The following is a 22,810-nucleotide window of genomic DNA, read 5'->3' as shown; positions in this document are numbered from 1 at the left end:
GGTGATGGGTATGAAAGAGGGCACGTTCTGCATGGAGCACTGGGTGTTATGCACAAACAATGAATCATGGAACACTACATCAAAAACTAATGATGTAATGCATGGTGATTAACGTAACAATAAAAATTTAAAGGAAAAAAAAGCCAAGGTCATGCTGCTAGTCCAGGGAAGTGTCAAGACCACAGCCATGTCACCTGACCTCTGGGAGTGCCCTCTGCACTCTGCAGGGATCTTAACCCGAGGCCTGTGAACTTCAATGGGAAAAAAAAAAATTACATCTTTATTTTCACTAATCTCTAACTGAAATTTAACATTTTCTTCAGTTATACATGTAGGCAAAAACCACAGCAGTATTAGCAGTACCTATAATTGCCACCAATAGAAATCACAGGTGGTGGCGCACCTGCGTGGCTCAGTCAGTTAAGCATCTGCCTTTGGCTCAGGTCATGACCCTGGGCCTCCAGCCCTGCCTGGGGCTCCCTGCTCAGTGGAAAGTCGGCTTCTCCCTCTGCCCCTCCACCCTGCTTGTGCTCTCGTGCTCTCTCTCTCTCTCTCGTATTCTCTCTCTCTCAAATAAATAAATAAAATCTTTAAAAAATCACAGATGTTTTCTTATATCACAGGTGTTGCCTATATCTTGAAATATTGTTTACGCTCATTACTACTTCAAAATTATGGTAGCTATTAGATCTGCTGCTAGATCTTTAATGCGTTAGGTTTTCTTTAAAGCATATATATCACATTATAAATTCTTTTGATATTTTGATAAATGCTTTAGCAATAGTTTCCTTTATAATACTCTGCCTTTTAGAGCTTTAAAAGTATTGTTCTGAGAAGGCATCCTTAGTCTCCCCAGAACTGCCTGCCTGAGGGGTACATGGCACAGAAACATTACAGCAATGAGAAGCCCAGGCAGATGCGGAGGCTCTTCTCACTATGTGTTTGAGCGAGAAGCTAGGTTGGGATTTTCATAATTAAGAGAGAGATGAAGAACAAATGATAAGAGCCCCAATTCCACCAGAGAACTCTCTACTTTCCACCAATTCCCGTTCGGCACGTGACCTAAATGCTCTCCTCTGCTAGTTCCAGCTGAAGCTGATTCCTTTAAAGTCCCCCTCTGTCCAACGCGCGGCGTCAGTGGATAAATGGGTCCCCGCTGCGGGCAAATGGGCTGATGTCAGCCTCCGATCCCTGAGACTGAGCACTTACTCGCGTCCCGGGACGGCGCTAAGTGACATATTCAACAAGTGGAAGGCGTCAGAAATTCCCACACACCAAGACTACGGATCCTTCGGTTTTCAACCGGCCCTCGCAGGCTGGCCTCTCCGCGCCCCCGAAACCCGACACTACGGGAAGGAAGCCCGAGTCCCCAGAGCCAAGTTCCAAGACAAGGGCAGCAAGAGCTGAGGTGCCGCGGGTGGGGAAGGAGCGTGAAGCGCGATGGGACGCGCACAGTCCCAGCTGCGTGGGCAGAGCTGGGCCAACAACCAGTCCCTGGGGTGATCTCTGTCCCCGCCCGGCCCCCCTCCCCTGGCCGAGAGCCAGAGATCGGCCGCCGGAGGTCTCTTACCCAGGGCCGAGCGGAGCTTCCGGCCACGGTGTTGGCGCAGCAAAAGCTGCGGCTCCCCGCCCAGGCTCACTACCTCGCTGGGGCCCCGCCCGCCCGCCTGCCCGGCCCCCGGGCGGATGCTAAGAGGCGGGGAGAGCTGCCCGCCCCCTCCCCAAGGAAGGTCCGAAAAGGTCCTGCCGCTGCCCCGCCCGGCGCCCCAGCCCGACACCGAGGCCAAGTGCAGACGGCACCGGAGGACAGAGCCAGGGACGCGGGTCCAGCCGGCCAGCGCCGCTGCTCGCGGGGGCACGCTGGCCCCCCACTCCGAGTGCACTTTGGAGGGGCACGGAGGCCACCTGTTACTCCCGCCTCCCCTCCCCCCACGCCCTCCGGCCCCACCCCCTCTGCCGGCCGGCGCGGCGCGGCGCTACTGGGAGGGGCAAAGGGGAGGCCGGGCTCTGGATGAAGGCCGGGTAGTTTGGGTTGGGTCCTCCCGGGCGTGCTTCCGCCTGGCTCCCAGCACGGCCCAGGAAAACAGGTACTCCTGTGCACACTTAACAGAGAAGGCCGCCGTGGCCCAGAGTAGCCCAACGACTCGCTTTGGTAAACGCTGGAGCGGCTCTCTTAGCTCAGGGAGCAGGCTGGGGTCAGCCGGCTTCAGCCACTGGCCTTCACACCGTCTTTGATCCTACTTTCATGACTGGACATTTTCAGTTGGCTGCTCTTTCAAGGGGGTAGCAAAGTGTGGATGAGCGATCCTCCACCAAAACAGATCAGGCAGCATCTTTTGATAAGTATGGGGTGTCCCAAAAGTCTTACCACAATTTTAAGCTGTTTAAGACGCTGAAAGCTGTAAGATACTGATGAAAGAAATCGAAGAAGACACAAACGCAAAGATAGTTCATGTTCGTGGGTTGAAAGAATTAATGTCGTTAAAATGTCCCTACTACCCAAAGCAATCTACAGGTTCGATGCAATCTTTATAAAAATTTCAATGACAGTTTTTTTTCACAGAAATAAAACAAACCATCCTAAAATTTGTATGGAACCCTAAGACCCAGAATATCTAAAGCAATCTTGAGGAAAAAGAACAAAGCTGGAGGCATCATCCCTCACCTAAGATCCCTCCTTCTCCTTCGGAAAAGAGCAGTGACTGTAACATCAGACAGCCAGGAAGGGGGTTGAAGAGTTTATGCACTCACTCATGCAATCATTCTTTCATATGATGGATACTCCACAGTCCGTGCCTGCTCCCTGGTCATACACTGTTGACAAAACCAGACTTAGTTCCTACCCCTGTGGGGCTTGCAAAGTAGTAAAAGTACGCTTCCGGGGATGGGCGTCTAGGAGAAGCATCACTGAAGGGTGGGAAGAAGGACTTGCACGGAGAAGAACATAACCCGATTCGAGAATATTTAAGAGAAGGAAAAGCAAACCGACAGGGCTCTGGGAAGACAGTGCAGGCTCCCGAGCAGGAAGAGCCAGCACAGGAATGGGCGACAATAGGGACTGGAACAGAGAAAGGGACCCTCTGGCGAACAAGAAAGGGAAGGTGGGAAGGAAGGGCACGTAGAGAGGCTGTTCCTGCAAACGAGCAGCTTTCAATAGTACTGTCTGCTTGGCTCCTCAGCAAGCCCCACCCTTGTCCCTTCCCGTTCTTCCCTGGTGGATGGGTAGCTAGGGAAAAGCCTCAGTCCCTGGCCCCAGCACACCGACCCTAGCGGAGAGAGCTGCCAGGGGCCCGGATGACGTCAACTTCTGAGGAACGGCAGTGAGACCTCTAGCGGGGCTGGGGATGGGACCGGTTCCTCCGGCATCTGCCCTGCAGGTACTGAGCCAGCTGCACCCACAGTGCTCATCCGGCCAGACCACCAGCAGTCTCAGCAGAACCGCAGCAGGGAGGGAGGGCAAACAGGGCATAATGATTGTGTAACTATGCCCGGTTTTTAAAAGGCAGCCTCAACATCTCCCAAATGTGCTGTTTCCCTCAGAGCCATCCTGCATACCAAATAATAACCAAAATTGCTATCAGGCTCCAGGGTGGCTAGAGTTTCCCCATCTGTTACACAAAAGATGAAGTTGTTTTTCAGACCAGAAGCACTCATGTATATGGAGGGACCTCACCAACTACAGAGGGCTCTATCTCAATCAGCATTCTTGGTCGCAAGCAAGAAACAGGCTCTGGATACCGTATGTAGAAAAGGGTTATTAAAGGCTCTCAGGGGTTCACGGAACCACCAAAATGATGCAGTAATGATGGCAGGAAAAGTGGACAGGAATCAAGACAGCTCTGCAGAACCAAAAACCAGAAAGCACAATACCATCTGGCGGCACCAAGAATGTTCCCACTGTCCTCACAAATTACACCACTATAAAGGAAATGAGAATTCAAGTCCTCGGTGGGAGTGTCCACTGACCAAATCTATGTCAAAGGCCAGCACCGTAGCTATTGAATCAGAGCGAGAGCACATTCTGTCCCTCAGACTTCCACCAGTGTTCTTATGATGGGAGTCCTGCCCAAGTGGGGAAAGGGGTGGAATACTGGGCAGGAAAAGAAAAAGAAAAAGACGCTGTCTACTATAGGCTCCATAAATATAAGATCTTATTAGTATAGATTGTCTTCTACATACATCAGCAAGGTGGTACCATAGTGAAAACTCTCAGTCCTAGAGCAACAATGGGTTCTGCCAAATCTTTCAATGTTGGAATGCTGTAGAGTGAGGGTGTGGCTCAGGGCAGCTCAGACTCTCCATCCACAGGAATCTCCTAGGATGTAAGAAAACTACTGGATCTGGAATCAAGTCTTTCTCAGAAACATAGTCTCAAGCTCAGTTTGGGGCAATTCTTTTTTTACCCAAACTTCCTCGTCTATATAATAGAGATAAAATCTGTCCTCCTATCTCAAGGATATACTAGAAGAATAAATACTGTGTCTCTTGGGCCATGGATACTTCAGAGTGTATGGAACTAGGAGGACCCATATACTTTGGGTTTGTGCACCACCAGTCTCCAAGAGAATGTATGAATACGCCTGTTAACCGTATCAGTAAAATGGGTATTTTTAAAAGTGCCAACCTCAAAGTATCCCTATGAAAATTTAAATGAGTTAATACATATAAAGTGATTGGGACCATAAGGGGCACACAAATGCCCCTTAGACGCAAAACTGAACCTGCAAGTGGGAGTGATAATCCCAAGAGATGAAGCAAAAAGTGGGGGAGGGCCCCAGGCCATCCTCCAGCGCAGATACCTGCTGTGGGTGTTCCTTCTGCCTCAAGAGCAAACGCTGGGGAGTGCAGGGGTTTCTTTGGAGTTGATAGTTGGCTCCTTGTCTGCGTTGGCTCCTTGCCAAAGATTCTTCTTCCCAGACTTGCCCTTGTGCCAGCAGGGAGCCCCATCATTCCCGGTCTCTGTTCTTCAGATACTTTATGTCATAGTTACTTACCAATGCCTCTAATGGAGTTATGTACAAGGTGACAAATTGTGTCTCTCCAAGAAAAATATAAACCCACTGAAGACAGGAACTGTGTCTTTCTCTTCTTGTGCCCAGGGCTTAGCACTAGGGCTTTTATCCAATGAAAGTGTGTTGGGTTCAAAAGAATGATTTCTAGGTAAGAGTATAAGCACCAAAAGGGGGTTCAAACAGGCTGCTTCAAAGGGGTGTTAAAAATCCAGTAAACTTGGGGCGCCTGGGTGGCTCAAATGGTTAAGCATCTGCCTTCGGCTCCGGTCATGATCCCAGGGTCTTGGGATCGAGTCCCGCATCGGGTTCCCTGCTCAGCGGGAAGCCTGCTTCTCCCTCTCCCACTCTCCCTGCTTGTGTTCCCTCTCTCGCTCTGTGTCAAAAAAATAAATAAAATCTTAAAAAAAATAATCCAGTTTATAAACTTATAATTCACATGTGATAAGCACCGTGAGGGCTAGTAATTCAAGGAAAAACTTGGGATTTGGGGAGAGTATGGTGATCTAAGGCCTTCGAGACCCCTGGAGCAGGTAGCCATTTTCATACTTGTCCATTTACCACTTTTCTACATGTTTTGAACAACACAGGAAAAGTCCACCTAGGAGGGAGCTCTTGGGGGCTATGAAGTTGCAGCAAGCATTGCCCTGGCGGGCCTGGGGACGCCCATGGTTCCAGATGCAGCATGAAGAATGGAGGGAATTTGGGCCTGGTTTGTGGTAACTCTATTAAATTTAGTTGGGCACACAACCCTGAAAAAGTTGCTGGGTGCCTGAAGACAGCAGTGAAGCAAGAGTGCAGTGAGTGAGTGAAAGCAAGCAGCCTTTTTTCCAATAGCCAAAGGCTTTGGCCCTGGGGCCGCCAACATCCAAGATCTGAAGGGGGCCCTGAGCAGGGTCTTTCTCCAGGAAATGCCATTTTTAGGCTTCCTTGTTTTCTCTCTCAGCTATGCTCCACTGTTGTCCTTTCTTAAGTACATTCTCTCTCCCGTTACTGATTTCTCACTTTTCTATCTGGTGTCTCTTTCTCCCCCAGGAGTTTTAACTTCTCCTACCTCCTCGTGCCCAAAATACAGCCTTGTCAAACAGAAGTCATGATGAAAATGGAATAAAAAGGCTTAGTCTCTGTATAACCTGTGTTGCCCATTTGAAATCAGGTCGTTGTGTGGATAAGCAGTATCATCCAGCTGGGACCCAGCAGACAGGGGGCCTAAATTTTTTTTATTGTTGGGAAGAAAACCTTTGAAGTCACGTTAAAGGGTTTGTTACGTACATATGTGATCGGATGGCAGGATTAAGGGGCTGTGTGAGGAGCGGATGCCAATACAGAACGAAACATGCAATGATTTTATTGGGAAACTCTTGGGGGAGAAAATGAGGTGGGAGACGGAGAAAGTAGGGATAACCATCAGAGTGCGATAGTCTGACCCTAAAAGAAGAAGAGAGGGAAGAAAGTTGAATGGAAGCTTTCTAGACAGCTATGTAGTCTAAAGAAGGTTCAGCAAGGCTGTCAGGCCAAAGTTAGCTATTAGAGGAGACCCGTATCTCCCGGACAGAGCCAGCTTATTGAGATTGCAACCTGTAGTTGCACAGGGCCCACACCTGGTTTAACGCTCTGCTGTTGCCATCTTGAAATTCTTTTTTTTTAAATATTTTATTTATTTTATTTCACCAAAAGACACAGAGAGAGAGGGAACACAAGCAGGGGGAGTGGGAGAGGGAAAAGCAGGCTTCCCGCTGAGCAGGGAGCCCGATGCGGGGGCTCGATCCCAGGACCCTGAGATCATGACCCGAGCCGAAGGCAGACGCTTAACGACTGAGCCACCCAGGCGCCCCGCCATCTTGAAATTCTTAATAAAAGTTGAACAAGAGACCCTGGGCTTGCCTTAATCTCCCTGCTGAGCTCAGTCATTGGCTAGGAGCAGCCCATGGGAAGCATACTTTAGCAAAAATGTGGCGGTGGAATTCAGGGTGAAGTAGCCGAGGCCTTTGTTCAGTTATGTTCCTACAGTTGGAGGACTGTGAGGCATGGTCTCCTGGGCTCCACAGCCCACCTCCTGTGCCACATAGCTCTCCTTCTCCACAAAGGTGCAGGAAGCAGCTCCTCCATGGGCCTCCTGGCCTCCCTCTTGAGGAACAACTGAGAAGAGGGAGTTCACTGGATGACTACAATCCCCCAAGATCATCACAGTTGACCCCAAGGCCACAGTGAATACTGACCTTCTCCCTTCTCCAACAGCCATTCTAAACCCCTTTCAGCCTCTGCTCTCACCCTGAGTGAGGTCTTGGGAGTGACCTGGTGGTGTGACCCAAACCTTTATTCCTGAGGGGTTTGAACACTTGATAGAGCCTGGGGTGGCTGCATGTGTTCTAGTCACAGTTACAGTGGGACAAGGGAGTAGAGGAGGTGCGCACATCAATCACCGGAGTCCCAGCTGTACTCCTCCGGGCCCCTGCGGTGTTAAAGCAGCAGCCCCCTCCTGATGATCAGGTTCAGTTACTCCTGCTAGTGTGGCAACTCCCCTCTTGCCTGCTTGTCCCTGACACAAAACCCCAAAGTGCCCTGTCAGCAGCCATAGCTTCTCATTCACTGCGGCCTTCATTGTGCCTCTGGTGAGGGCATTCCCTTTGGGGGCCAGGCCCCTCAACCACGCAGAGTCTAGGGTTGCAAGAAAAGGAAGCACAAATTCCCGGGGGGTCATCAAGAATGATGGCAAGTTAGGCCATTGCTGCTTATACCCCTTGGTTTTCAGAGCCTTGTATCCTTCTACACTGAGGACACAGCACCATACAGAGGGCTCTGATTTAATAAATGCACCATGTCCTGAAGGGCAGTGCTCCACCATTTCAGCGTGACTTTAAAGATTTTATTTATTTTTTTGACGAGAGAGAGGAAACACAAGCAGAGGGAGTGGGAGAGGGAGAAGCAGGCTTCCTGCAGAGCAGGGAGCCCGATGTGGGGCTCGATCCCAGGACCCTGAGATCACGACCTGAGCCGAAGGCAGACGCTTAACCAACTGAGCCACCCAGGCGCCCCTCAGGGTGACTTTAGAAGGCCACTCCAGCGTCTGTGAGACTAGCTTTTTTCTAGGTGGTGCAGTACATGACAGAACCAGAGGATCTCATGGTTATGACCCACTGCTACCCCTCCTCCACTTGAAGTAGACCTCCTGGTTGGATACTCTGCTAAAGGGGATTCCATACCTGCGGATGAGACAGTTAGGCCTCCAGAGAGAAGTGTTGGCTGAGACGGTGGGCAGGGAAAACGGACAACATTCAGTTGACAGTTTGCTTCAGGGTTATGTTAACTCTCTCCCACCTCCTGTCATAAAACAGTCTGAGAGACCTGGGCCTCTCTGATATCTAAGAGAGTATCACACTGATCCATCTCACTGATGACATCCAGTGACCGGACAGGATGAGCAGGAGAGGCTAGAATGCTCCTACAGGCCTCAGTAAGACGCATGCACTTGAGATGGGAAAAAACTCTATGAAGAGTCAGGAATAGACCATTTCCGTGACATTTTTTAGAGTTCTAGTCGTCAGGGGGTATTCTGGGATATACCCTTCCAAAATCACAAACTGCTGCATGGTACCATCCTGTCACAAAGAAGGAAGTACAGTGCCTTGCAGACCTCTTTGTGTTCTAAAGGCAACATACCCCACCCCAGGGATATTTTCTGGCCCATATATTGGGTGACACAAGAAGGCTACCAGCTTCAAGCTGAGCTGAAGCAGGAAAAGGTGTTGCAAAAGGTTCAAGCCAGCCCCGTCAGCCCTGCCGGCTGCCCTCCAGGCGGTTAGATGGGTCAGTGGTGGGAAAAGATGCAGTATGGCCACGGCATGGAGCTGGGGCTCCAGCAGACCCACTGTAACCTGGACTCGATGCACGACCTCATTTTTCACCTGGTCCTCATACACCCCCATTCCAACAGGAGGCCATGATGCTCCGTTGGGTCTCTCTGGATCAGGGTCAACTCAGAACCTTTTGTCCAACAGTCCTACTGTACAGTCACCCAAGTAAATGGCCATCGGTTCCTTTGAGGAAGGACTGGAGGGATTGTCAAGGTCTGTAGGTGCCAGAGTGTTGCAGGGTCCTTCCTCCAGCTGCCTCTTTAGTCAATGCATTCCAGATCTCAAAATTGACTCAAGTCTGGGAACCGAGCAAGAGATCATGACTTGTATTGAAGTGACGGCCCTCAGCTTCTTGCTCTTCCAATTCTGCATTTTTTTTTTAATAAACAATGGCCCATGGACCACATCAAACCAACCATCAGTTTTTGTAAAGGAAGTTTTATTGAAACACAGCTACACTCATTTGTCGACATAGGTCTGCGGCTGCTTTTGTACTATGACAGAGGATGGGACCCACAAAACCTAAAATATTTACTCTCTAGCCCTTTACCAAAAAAGTTTGCTGACTCCTGTTATAGAGGCTAAGCAGCACCCTTGTTGACTCTCTGCTTATTTTGCCCCCAGATGCAAAACCGACACCATGCTCCGTTAACCATCATCCCAACCCCCTGCGGGCAAAGCCCATTGACTGCCCTCCAACCTCTGCCTTCTGGTGAGTAGGGTAATTCTGGCCTTGGGGCTTCCGACGGTTAAGTGCCACTCCTGGCCTCCATCGATCTTCACATATGCTAACATGCTCAGTTTATAATCACTTCTCAGAACTTCCACCATCCCTGGCCTGCAAAACTTCTTAGTGACATTGGTGCCCCTCTTGGTGGTATGTCCCGTGCGCTCTCATGGGACATATTCTCTGTGGGTCTTCTGGCCCTTACATAATATACCCTTCCCGCATGCCCACTTCCATCGACCTCTTTATTCCTTCCTGGGCTGCCTGCCGGGATGAAGAAGAAAAGGAAGGAAGTTTGGCGGGGGAAGCATCTTAAACTGCTGAGCAGAGCTTCAGTGATGCCACGGGGGAGTCTTTTAGGCAACAGCGACCATCGGGGAAGGCCCATCTGCCCTAGGAGCAGACCACTGGCCAGGAGCAAGCTGTGCGAAGCCTGCCTCAGAGCCAATGCAGAGGCCTCCGAGCACCGCAGGTGGGGCCCTAGGTCCGTGATGGTCCCCGTAGGGAGAGCGGTGTGAGGCAGTCTCATGGCCACGATGGGAAGAGAAAAAAGATTAGGGGGGAGGTGACACAGCCTGCTTTAAATGCCAGTCTGCGTCCTTAATATCAGGTCTGGCACAAGCCACTGCTCAGTTTGTCACCTCTCCTGGGGAGCCGAGGGTGGGTGAGCAGAATGAGAGGACTCCGGCAGGGACTGCAGACAGAAGGTGATTCATGTGCGCCTCATCTCCTCTCCTTACCGCTATACTTTCTACCCAGACGGGAAAGGGGCATCTGCCCTCCTTCGGAAGCTGTCTCTTCTGTGCTCCCCTGTTCTGAGAGGGTACATTTGTGGACCTCAGTCAAGGCCCAGACTGTGAGGCAGTCAACAGCCAGGAACATCTCATCCGAGATGAATTCGTTTGCCCGCATGCGGCCACTGCACTGAGCAAAGAGACCGGTGCCATTATTAAGTGAAAACAACAGTCCAGAAGCCAGTGCTCGACAGCCACCGATTACAAGGTGTCCTATGTTAAGTAATGCTGGAATGGTGTTGGGCTCACCTCAGGTCTGCATGCCGACCCCCAAGGGAAACTGAACTACGCTGCGCCCTCCAGTGAGAAAACCTGGCTTCCAACTCTAACTGTGCTCTTCCCCCAGAGCCATTAAGGTACAGAAGAGATGGAGCTGAGCGGTAGGCTCAAGATCCAGAAATGCAGGCTCAGCCAGGCAACATCGAAGATAGCTTTCTTGAGGTGGTGGTGGTGGTGAAATGTCTCAGAACAGCCATAATGGGAATGTCCTGGCCACTCTGGAGTGTTTGTTTCTCCTAGCGGCTTGGCTTGCCTGGCTTCTGTCAACTCCAGCATCATTATCATCTCAAGGCAAGGCCCCTGAGCCACTTCTCACCCAGTTCCAGTCTCTCCGCTGTTTGTTTCTATCAGAGAGGTGTGGAGCTTCACAGTCAGCCTAGAATTAAAACAGCCTTGCAGGAAAATCAAAGAGTTCTGTGCAGTCTTCCCACTCGCCTCTCTCCTAATGGAGAAACTCAGGCCTCCTCCACTTCTGTTCTTCCAATATTGTCAGAATGGATTAAGAGAATTAGGAGATGAAATGGTGTACCCATGGAACTTCTTATCATCAGTAGTTTTATCAAATGAGTTAAGGTAAAACTCTTAAGTTCTATTATTTATTTTTTTAAGTTTTATTTATTTGAGAGAGAGCATGAGCAGGGGAGAGGGACAGAGGGAGAGGGAGAAGCAGGCTCCCCACTGAGCAGGGAGCGCGATGCGGGGCTCGATCCCAGGACCCTGGGAGCATGACCTGAGCCGAAGGCAGACACTTAACCAACTGAGCCACCCAGGCGCCCTGAAGTTCTATTATTTAATCTCTGTTTCTAGGGTCTCCAGCCAAAAAAAAATTCCCCTGCAATGCTTTGGGTTTTTCCTCGAATCAAATCCCAGCTCCACCCCTTGTCCTCATCTGTAAAATGGTGATAAGAATCCTGTGTTATGGTGATAACCTCCTAGCACCGCTGCTACAAGATAACACGTGTAAAACAGCACCTGGACCTGGCATATGACAGATGTTCCACAGAACTGGGGTTCTGAATGTTAGGCTTGAGAATAAGCTGCAAGTGTACTGGGATTAGAAATCCAGCCAGAGATGAGAATACTCTAAGAAACTGAACAAAACAAGAGGAAAAAACCCAACAAGCAGTAACAGATGTGTGGCTGACAGTAGGACTGCCCCTGGGTGCTGGTCATTGTTCTCTTCTTCCTTGCATTCCTGGGTGAGCAGGCATGGAGATATATAGACTCCTAAGTAGCATCCTCATTATTAAATTAGATCACATGCATATTAAAACACTTTGAGGGGCGCCTGGGTGGCTCAGTCGGTTAAACATCAAACTCTTGATATTGGCTCAGGTCATGATCTCAGGGTTGTGAGATCGAGCCCCACGTCAGGCTCCATGCTCAGCCGGAGGTCTGCTTGTCCCTCTCTTTCTCCCTTTGCTCCTCTCTCTCTCTCTCAAATAAATAATTAATTAATTAAAAAAATCTAAACAAAAAAACAACACTCGAAAAACACAACATGTTAGAGCCACCTGAAAGACGATGACAATGTTAGGTGCTTCTAGTTGCAATAAACAGAGGTTTGTTCAGGTTACTTCAGAAATGGGAAAGGTCGAAGATGGGAGGGAGGCATTATAAAATACCTGTGCAAAATAGTAAACTTAGCTCAGCAATCAAATCCCACAGGAACCTAAGAGCGTCTACAGGAAAACTGCTCAGAATCCATGGCATTTTGAGGGGTCTGTCCCCTTTTTAGAAGTGGAAGTTCATGGTTCCCTACTTAACACTTAACACTCAAGCTATTCTGTCTGCTGTGTCTTCTTACTTCTCCTTCAATGACTAAAAGGGCTGATTCGGAGTGAGTATTCTAATACATATCCCCAAGACAGTAATCAACGAAGCCAGTGAGATTCTCTGTAGTTCCCATTTAGGCAGAGTTTTTCCTGCCAGGTGAATTTTTCACCAACTGGCCTACGGGTTGGCTGCCATTGGGTCAGGTGCCCACCCCAGATTCTATCAGCTGAGGCCCAATGTGGAGGTTCAGGGGAATGAAAAACAACTTGCCCACAGCGAGATCTTTGGCCTGGAATGTTTTTCTTAGAACAGGATGCTGAGTGTGGTTGATGACAGATTACACAATTGGAAAAGAAGGAAAAAATAAATAAATAAATAAATAAATAAAGCCCTCAAGCCCAACATCAAACTAAGACTCAGGGTCCCTGGCTGGCTCAGTTGGTAGAGCATATGACTCTTGATCTTGGGGTTGTCAGTTTGAGCCCCATGTCGGGAGGTAGACTGTACTTAAAATAATAATAATTTTTTTAAAATCTTAAAAAAACACCTCAAAGACTCAAAAAGTTAGAAAAGTGTAGTTGTAAACTTTATCAGACGTTCCACACAGATTACCTTCAAACACCTCACTGTTGAAACAAAAGTTCATACCACACAGAAAATCATGACTTACTTAAAACTACAGTTGAAAACACTTGGGCCAAATTTCATCAAACGGAGACACCACTAGAACGTGTAGAACTAGGGGAGCAAAGAGAACCACAAGATGGCAGCATTACCCCATCTGTGCTCTCTCCGGTTACAAATCTGAGAACGTGTTCATCTGTTGAGCCACCTCCTTCCTTGAAGCTATTTTTAAGACTCTGGAACAGCCCGCAGTTGACAGAGAAAGTATAAACCTAAACAGCACATTCATTATCTCTGTGCTCATTTGATTCCCAAGAACTGGCTCTCACGTTTTTAGTCTAATTGAATTAATGGAAGCAGTGACTTGGGTTACCCAAGGATTACAGTCTTCCGAGGCATGTTTGCATTGCGGAATTTAATCTTTTTATTGTAATATTCCTTATTTGACACTTATGGAATCCAGTTTTTTGTTACAGCTATTTTTAATATCTGTATCTCTCTCTCCTACCAGATCCAATTCAAGCTCTTGACCGAGGTTCATTTTCTGTGGCAACCTGGCTGGACCATAGTAGTACCTAGGTATTTGGTCAAATGTCAGTCGAGAGGTTGCTGTGCAGGTATTTTTTTAGCTTAAAGAGGCCCCTCCATAATGTAGGTGGACCTTAATCAGGTGAAAGCCCCTACACAAAAAGACTGAGGTCCCCTGAGGAAGAGCGAATTCCCTCCAGACTGCCTTTGAACTCAAGCTGCAACATCAGCTTTTCCCTGGGTCTCTGGCCTGCCAGTCTGTCCTGCAGATTTTGGAATTGCCAGCCCCCACAATCATGGGAGCCAATTCCTTAAAATAAATCTTTTCTCTTCTCTCTCTCTAAACACACACACACATACATACACACACACCCTGCTGGTTCTGTTTCTCTGGAGAACCCTGACTAAGACACCAACTATAGACCAGGTACAAACTGCACCACGGAATAAAAAGATGACTACGAAGTACCCCTTGACCTTGAGAGACATGTGAGCACATAACTAATACCGTTCATGAGAAGGCAAATGTATTATTAAGTACTATATAGAACACAAGAAAAAAGAAATTCTTTAGGAAGTGGTTTGGAAAACCATAAATGACATTTGAGCTGCAAAGAACAAACAGGTGTCTCAAGAGGCAGACATTACAGGATGAAGGATCCTAGGCAGCGGGAACCCAGTAAGCCAAAATCAACATGTAAAGAGGGGCAAAATAAGCACCACCGCTCCCGTGGGATTATGTGTGGCTTTAAGATACTCTAACATCCACCATTTCCCGAGCTCTATTTTGTTTTTATGTCGATATCATGAAACCTTGTAACTTAAAAAGCCAGAAACACTTATCCCAACCTTCCAGTTTAGAAAACTGAGGTACACGGGGATCAAGCAAGTCCAAGGCCCGAAACCAATCCAGGAGTAGAAACCACAGCAGCCTGACTTCAGAGGCCGCAATCCCAACCACTATATTCCTAAAGCCCTACACACTGTAGTTTTACGATCAAAGCAGAGGCCAGAACGTTCGGTCTATATACACATTTTTGTTGCTTAGGATTCCCATATTCCCTTGCACAGTGTTCAATATACTTTTTGACTGTCTTTTCCAAAGTTCTAATAAAAGTCAAGACTAGAATAGGAGTGAGCCACACCCATACATGCTCAGAAATTTTCAGCCCCATCCTTATCCAGACTGGAGCACTGCAAGCCTCCCAAAGCATATTAGAAATATATTTATGATCTAAACCAGAAGGAACAGCTAGCTACAACCTTCTCTCCCAATTTATGATGAAGTGACAGTAGGGGGCGACCTACTAAACCTATCCTAAATAGGTGGGTTTTGTTAATTTATTATTCTGTACATGCATATCAGTTTCCCTTCTTTTCAGGCTACACAGGTCTGCCAAAGATCATTACCTTTCCCTTCTACTTCATACTTGGCCTTCCCTTGTCTCTTTCTCGATTATCATTCCCACACTGCCCCAAATTTTACCTGTCTTCTCTTTGACCACCCTTCCTTCACACTGTGTTTCTATGGAATTTTTGCTCTAAGCGCTTTTCAAACGAGTCATTAGAATTGTCTCCCTTGACTACTCTCTTCACTCTCTTAATGGCTTTGAAATAAACCTAGTCTCACCCAAATGCTAACCAAAAGACCAGATGGCCCTCTGGCCTCATACATGCAAACAGAGCTAAAACAGTATGAACATGCAAGAGAACAAATCTTAAATATCTGATTAATCTGTATAAACACAGTCTTTGAACAAATACACAATATAGGAACTATCTGGGTGCCTGACTGGCTCAATGGGTAGAGCATGCAACTCATTTTTTAAGATTTTATTTATTTATTTATTTGAGAGAGAGAGAAGGCATGAGGGGGAGCGGGGCAGAGGGACAAGCTGACTCCCCACGGAGCATAGAGCTCAACGCAGGGCTTTATCCCAGGACCCTGAGATTATGACCTGAGCTGAAGTCAGACACTTAACCAACTGAGCCACCCAGATGCCCTGAGCACGCAACTCTTGATCTCCAGGTTGTGAGTGAATTTAAGCCCCAAGTGTGGTGTTGAGTTTACTTAAAACAAACAAACAAGCAATAAACAAATAAATGAATAAAACCTCATCCAAAAGGAAAACCTAGAAACTAATTTTTTTAAATATATGCACAGTGAGGTTTGGAGGTTTAATAATTAAAAATCATTGCTTTGAAAGAAATTTTATATGTACATAAAAGAACCTAATGAAATCTATAGATCCAATCTTGGGAAACACATACATACAAAATTCTAGGAGAGATTTATGAGAGTTCATGTCCCCGCCAAAGGCTATCCACAGAAGTCCATGGACTCCCATATTAAAAAAATTAAAAACCTGACCTAAAATATTCTATTAGTTGGAAATCTCCATTATTTACAGGTGATTCATGCAGGAATCCTCTACCAAATCACTAAAAGTTGTAGTTACTAAAAAAATAATAAATAAATAACTGTTATAGTTATCATTTCTATTCTCAAATAACTTCATGAAGTTGGGTGATTTCAACCAGAATCGTTTCACAGGACTTTCTATCATCTTCTTTTTTTTAAGATTTTATTTATCCATTTGACAGAGAGAGAGAGAGAGAGCACACAAGCAGGGAAAGCAGCAGAGGGAGAGGGAGCAAACTCACCGCTGAGCAGGAAGCCCAACGTGGGGCTCGAGCCCATCATGACTCGAGCTGAAGGCAGGTAGTTAACCAACTGAGCCACCCAGGCGCCCCTCTATCATCCTTCTGAAAAGGATTTCATGAGTAGCCCAGTCATTTTGTGATACAATCCACAGAACACATTAAGTAGATGACAGGAGAAGAAAGCAAAGGAATAAAATGTTTGAAATAATAATACATAAAGGGAAACATACATACAAAACAGAGCTTCATAAAGGACCTGGGATAATTCAGAGACCTTTTTTTTTTATTAAATGTGTAAAAAGTAGTCCACATTGTACAAGCTCAATATCAGACAAATGTACAAGGGTGTGTAACTGGCATATTATGAACTGTATACAACCAAACACTCACTGCAGACACAATCCATATTACATTCAATGTCTGCATATTTACATAATACCTACTCTAAAGTAAATACAAAATTAACTGTCACTTTAGTTCAGTATATGTGTGATATAGTTCAAAATAAAGGCAATTTTTTTCCACCAAAAAACCAAAGGTAATTATTTTCAAACCAAGTACCAATTCACCATATTGTGCAAAAATATTTCAAGACTAATATAAAGGGTTCCATTTAGGTTTAGTCAGTAAGATATATTTCTATGCTACTGAAATACAGCTAAAGTTTTAGATTGTAATTACCAATGTAACAGTACTTCTGATTTACAACTGACCTAAAAATAGCGGTTGCTAATATATATTCTTGACATTTTAAAAAATCTTCAAAACTTAAATACAATTCTAAAAGTATATGTGCCTTGCCACTCACTCAATAAACATGATTTATTTTAATACAGATCACAAAAGTTCAATTAATTAACCAGAATTCCGTATCTATTTCCTGCCTGCTATCTATTCCAGTCTTAAATCTAACTTTATATCAAAAGCAGCAGTTCAGAATTTCGTAAGATTAATCCCAAGAGTTACTGGGTAGCTTTTAAACTATTTCATTCCTTATAAATATAAATCACAATCTAGATGAGTAGTCCCCTCTATTAGAATTATGTGGGGAGCTCTCAAAATTTGCATGGGCCCCACCTCAGAACGAATGGTTAAGAATCTTCCAGAATGTCTGTTTTGTTTTGTTCTGAAGCTCTCAGGTGATAATGGCATGCAGCCTAGTGTGAACCTCTGACCTAGAGCACTAGACCAATGGGTCGCAACTTTTAAGGTACATCGGGAACCACTTGGGGGGGACAAAAAAATTAAAAAAAAAAAGACAAAAACAAATAAGTAGATTTACTTCAGTTAGATTGAAAGTGGTGTCCAGAAACCAGCATTTTAAATAATCACTGCAGCTAACCCACACACCACTCTGAAAAACAACGCATAGCCTTATATAAATGAGTACATTCAGCAATTTAGGTGACATTGTCCTGCAAGTGCTAATGAATCCTGCCCCAGGCAAGTTTCACTTAGTGTTTGAGGGCAAATGTAGCCTTTTAAGATAAAATATATTTATATTTTTAAGTATCCGGTAAAGTCAAGTAAATTGTGAGATCATAATTCATTCATTAAAGGGACCGGCTTTCCAATAAACTGTTTAAACCTTTAAATAGACCAGTTTTTAGCAGTCAACTTAAATCTAATGCCCTCTCCATGGTTAGCCTGATATGAGATCAGAGGTAGTGATTCCAGCTTACCAAAAATGTAATGTAGACTATAAAAGATACACAATTCTAAGCATACACCTTTATAGGTTCTGTACAGTCTCTATGTAATAGAGATTGAAGACCAGTTGGATATTAAATAATATTAAAACAATGAATAATCTCAATCTTAAAAAATGAAACTTCATGTGATATTTCCCTCGAATAAGTTCCTACTAAAAATATTGAGGGGAACAATCCAGAAAACACTCAAGGTATCATGCCGCCTCTTTTGTGAAGAAGCTATTTGCTAATTTTCTACCATTCTTATCATTATCTATAAAATGGGTAGTTGGTATAGATATCATTCTACTTTATGAATTTTTTTTAAAAGCACAGAAAATGTAACCACATATAAGGCCACACAGCAAATCAGAGGATAGACAGAACTAGCGATTAGACCTTCCATTTGGAAAGTTGGAGTCTTATCAATTTGGCAACTGTATCTCAGGGTGTGACAACCCTAAGTATTATAAATATTGAAGCATATTTGAGCGTGTGACAGCTCTATCACCCCTGCCAAACGTTAGGAGTAGGGATCACCTATTTTCAGCACAGAGAATACATGAGAACGAGAGAGCAACATTAGGAAGCAGAGGGGATGGTTAGCAGGGTCTATCTGGAAGCTTGCCCACCTGTCCCATGTCTAAGATGCTATTTCCTGTGTACACATGTCTCCATCGTGTTCTTCACAAAGGCTTATACCACCTCTTTTCCAAAGGCATATGTGATGGAACAGTTAGCACTTCTTCTTAACCAAGCGATGAAACGGCAATTACCAAAAACCAGCACTGTGTTGCCAGAAAGACAAGTCATTCCATAAATAAGAAACTGAATCTTTTAAATCCGTGCTTACCAAGATGCTACAAAACTCATCCTAGTTTTTAATCACTTAGAGTCTAGACCACTTTCCAGTTTATAAATCATTCAAGGCCAAAATAATGAATTTGAAAATTATGCAGAACAGAAGCTGGAAAATTACATGTAAATCCTCAAACCGAGTGACATTATGTCTTCTACTTGGTGGGGGAAGCTTCCTGAATGCGGAAATGAAGATATGGAGACAGCAGTCCTGTGGAAAGGACTGCAAGATGGGAGACAGTGGCATAAGGCACTACCTTCACCCCAGCCTACCCTGAGGTCACCCTGGATGCCGGCCACACGGGCAGGGGAGGGCGAACACACATGCGTGCTCAGCTTCTCACGTCCTCTTAGCTGGTTTGGCAGTTAACTGCTTTTCTCTTTCAAATTCCTTCTCGCGTTGCTGCTCCCTCTCCAACTCCTCTTTCTGCCTCTTCTGCTGTAGCTTAAGTGCTCTTTTCTGTGTCAAAAAAATTTAAAACCAAGAGAACAATCAAGGCTTATCAGTTGTGGCCTCATTTCAAAGTAGCAGTGCTCTGACTTGAGGTAATCCACATGCATTAATAAATTTCATATTTAACTTTTAAATTTGTCTGGATAATTTAAGGTGCCCCTTAATATAAAAAAAATTTTTTAGTTTCTTACTCCAAACTCTTACTGAATGAGAACAGCAGGGACAATGAAAACACGAGCTCCTTAAAAGCCCAGCTATGAGTAGAAAAGCCCAGAGTAGTATGTGTTTTAAAAGAAAACAGTGAACCATGAATTAAGTATGTTATTGAATATGCATATCTAAGAAGTCAGAAGATGAATACTGAAAAAAACAAACAATTAAACCTCTGCTTCTATAAAGAATGTGAAAGAACTGTCAACTCACTTTTAACTTCGACGTCTTTTCATGAAGCATCAACATCTCTTTTCTTATATTCACCAACTTGGCATGATAGTGTTTAGCTTCAGTGAACTAAACATGGAAAAGGAAATGAAAAGCCAAGTTAAAATAGGCTGAAATTAAAAAAAAAAAAGGGAAAAAAACAGACATTTTGAAATAGTAAAATGGATGAGTTATAAATTACAGTTCATTCTGCCTCAACGGTCACATCTTTTAAAACCTTAATTATCTAATTTTAATGCCAAAATTCAAATTTCATTTAAACCACTAATAGGCATTTGAAAACATTTGATTCAGTTCAAATTGAAAAAAAGAGTTACGAAACATAAAATAGACATTTATATTGTGTACAGGTAACATTTTGCTTTAAAAACATGCAATATAATCCTAAAATTTTACTAAGACTATCCAGTAATGCTATCAGTTTCATGTAAGAAAAAGGAGAACACTCTACTGTCTTTACAGGGGAGAGCCTGAGCAGGGTACACAGGACAATTTCAGTGAAGTGTCCGCCCATCAGGAAAAACCAAGCTATGGCCAGAGAATCCTGAGAGGGCTGTGGACAAATCTGGTCATGTTCCTTGGGCTTCTAAAGTGAGACCACGCAGAACCACCTCTGTAAGGACACTTCTTCCCAAGTCATGGTCTGTATGGACATTCCATCTCAGCCAGAGATGGGAGCAAAAGAAAAAAGCACCTCATTCTCAGGAGCCAAGGTTAACAGAAAGAGAAGACCAAGTAACAAGAATAAGAGATGTGTCAGTAAAGAAATTAGCAACCTACATGTATCTACAAGTAAAGTCTTAGTCTGATGAGCTCTAGAGCTTACAGATCCTCTTCCCTGTCCCGCCCCCACCTCCCCAGGGCCTTACAGTTCTCAGCTCCTGAATGATAATCAAACCACTCTTGGGCTGAGAGAGGAAAAAACAGGAAGACCCTTGCAAACTGAAGTTACACTATTACATCTGCTTGGTTCATTCATTTATCACTCATTCACTCAGCAAATGTTTGTTCTGCTGCAATATGAATTCAGTGGGGAAGACAAAAGTAGGTCAGCGTAGCCTTGTCCACCTCCCTTGAGAACAAGTCAGAAAACCATTAAGTGGAAGACTTTGTATTTACTACCCCAGGCCTCTGCCTAATGCTACAGAAGATGAACTCTGTTTTTGATCATTATAAAGGGAAAACATTAATGAGCCACATTTGTTCAACAAAAAGTTCATTTTTTGACACATGTATGAAAGTCCACAAAATCATACAAACCAAGCTACTGCTTAATGTTGAGGTGAAAAGAAAGTTCCTTATTTTTGTTAATTCCCTGCTTCTTAAAATAGAGCATCAGTCCTCTCATCAAAAAGCTATAAAGCTTCTGATGAAATTCACTACTGTAACATACACTGAAAGATATAAAGGATCTATAAAGGACCCCCCAAAGGGTCCATTTCAGCATTAATATGTTATGACACTATGAATGGGCCATACAATTAAATAAAATGTTGATTTTTAAAAAGTCTTGTAATTCGGGCACCTGGGTGGCTCAGATGGTTAAGTGTCTGCCTTCGGCTCAGGTCATGGTCCCAGGGTCCTGGGATCGGGTCCCGCGCCAGGCTCCCTTCTCCTTGGGAGCCTGCTTCTCCCTCTCTCTCTCCCCCTCTGTCTCTCATGAATAAAAAAAAAAAAAAAAAAGTCTTGTAATTGATTAGGAGAGATGCACGCTCCTTAAGGCGAAACACAGCACCCCAAAAGTTCCTTACTTTTAGTTCTCTTAGTTCTCTTTTAGAAGTCTTTAATTATTATGAGCAAATCTATTCCAGACTTTAACAAATAAGTTCCATTTTCTACTACAAGTTCAACATTCGAAAGATAACAATTCAAGACAATGGAAGTTCTAGTAAAGTAAATAAAGGTTTCCTGTTAAAAGACAAATCCTAAACATTAAAAATTAGAGGAAAAGATCCTAAATATACCTAAGTACAAAGCTGCACAGGATAAACCTAGTTATTTCTAAGCCAAGCTCTCATTACGCTGTGTCAACTAAATCATACTTACCAAAGCATTAATATCCAACATAGAATGACATTCTTTAAATTTTGAAATCTCCTGTTCCAGTGTGTCTAGTAATACAACTTGGTTCTGTCTGAAACAAAAGCACATAGCCAAAGTAAACTGTACATACTGTAAGTGCTGGAATCACATTTCATCTTGGTTAATGTCAAAGGTAAAAATTAAGTTGAAAATGTATTGCCTCTCCAAGGCTTATTTGGTTTAACAAAATCTTTTTCAAAATAATATTCCAGGGGCGCCTGGGTGACTCAGTCGGTTAAGCCTCTGACTCTTGATCTCAGCTCAGGTCTTGATCTCAGGGTCATGAGTTCAAGCCCCACATTGGGCTCCACACTGGGAATGTGGAGCCTACTTTAGAAAATATAATCATAATCATAATATTCCAAAGCCACATTCTGGTAACTGTATCTTTTATTCTTGCCTAAATGAGTAGTAACTCTAATAACTGAATCTAACTGTAATAATTGAAATCATCAAATCATTTAAAATCATTGTTACTTGTTATTTCTAGCAACTCTGTATTATCCAAAAAAAAGTTTTTTTATACTATCTTGCCCAAAAAACTTGATTTTATGTATATTAAAACTGCAAAATTACCATAAAGGAAATGGGAAGCAATGACTTTTTAGATTAGAGTTGGGGAAAATGCACTATCAATGGATACCTCAAAAAGGTAAAGAAGATGAAAAAACAGGACTAGGAAACACAGATTCCCCACCAATAACAAGTTGTGTGATCCTGGAAATTTAGTTTATCTCTCTGGGCCTAAATTTCTTTATTTATAAAGTGAGAAGGTCAGACCACGTAACTTCTAAGGGTCCTCATTAAAATTCTGATTCAAAACCTTCTATTAAAGAACAGAAGCCAGGGGCGCCTGGGTGGCTCAGTCGGTTAATCGTCTGCCTTCAGCTCAGGTCATGATCCCAGGGTCCTGGGATCGAGCCTCGCATCGGGCTCCCTGCTCAGCGGGAAGCCTGCTTCTCCCTCTCCTACTCCCCCTGCTTGTGTTCCCTCTCTCACTGTCTCTCTCTCTCTCTCTCTCTGTCAAAT

At 44.7% G+C, this 22,810-nt stretch overlaps 1 protein-coding gene across 4 annotated transcripts in view; it reads right to left on the bottom strand.

The window, feature by feature from the left end:
- Positions 1–19,125: 19,125 nt before the first annotated feature.
- Positions 19,126–22,810, bottom strand: part of BLOC1S6 (biogenesis of lysosomal organelles complex 1 subunit 6) — a 140,144-nt gene continuing 136,459 nt past the window's right edge. For all 4 annotated transcript variants that reach the window (XM_025884155.2, XM_025884156.2, XM_025884157.2 and 1 more), the window contains 3 exons: positions 21,746–21,833; positions 19,682–19,768; positions 19,126–19,264 (listed from right to left, as the gene is read on the bottom strand). In XM_025884155.2, coding sequence (XP_025739940.1) covers positions 19,145–19,264; positions 19,682–19,768; positions 21,746–21,833 — 295 coding nt within the window. In that variant the 3' untranslated portion in view covers positions 19,126–19,144. The remainder of the gene's footprint in view (positions 19,265–19,681; positions 19,769–21,745; positions 21,834–22,810) is intronic.

The sequence above is a fragment of the Callorhinus ursinus genome, unplaced genomic scaffold, assembly GCF_003265705.2.
Source record: "Callorhinus ursinus isolate GAN/ISIS: 27379988/994484 unplaced genomic scaffold, GSC_fseal_2.0 scaffold25, whole genome shotgun sequence".
Classification (NCBI taxonomy): Eukaryota; Metazoa; Chordata; class Mammalia; order Carnivora; family Otariidae; genus Callorhinus; species Callorhinus ursinus.
The sequence above is the reverse complement of the archived record's forward strand: the minus strand, read 5'-3'. Positions and strand labels throughout refer to the sequence as shown.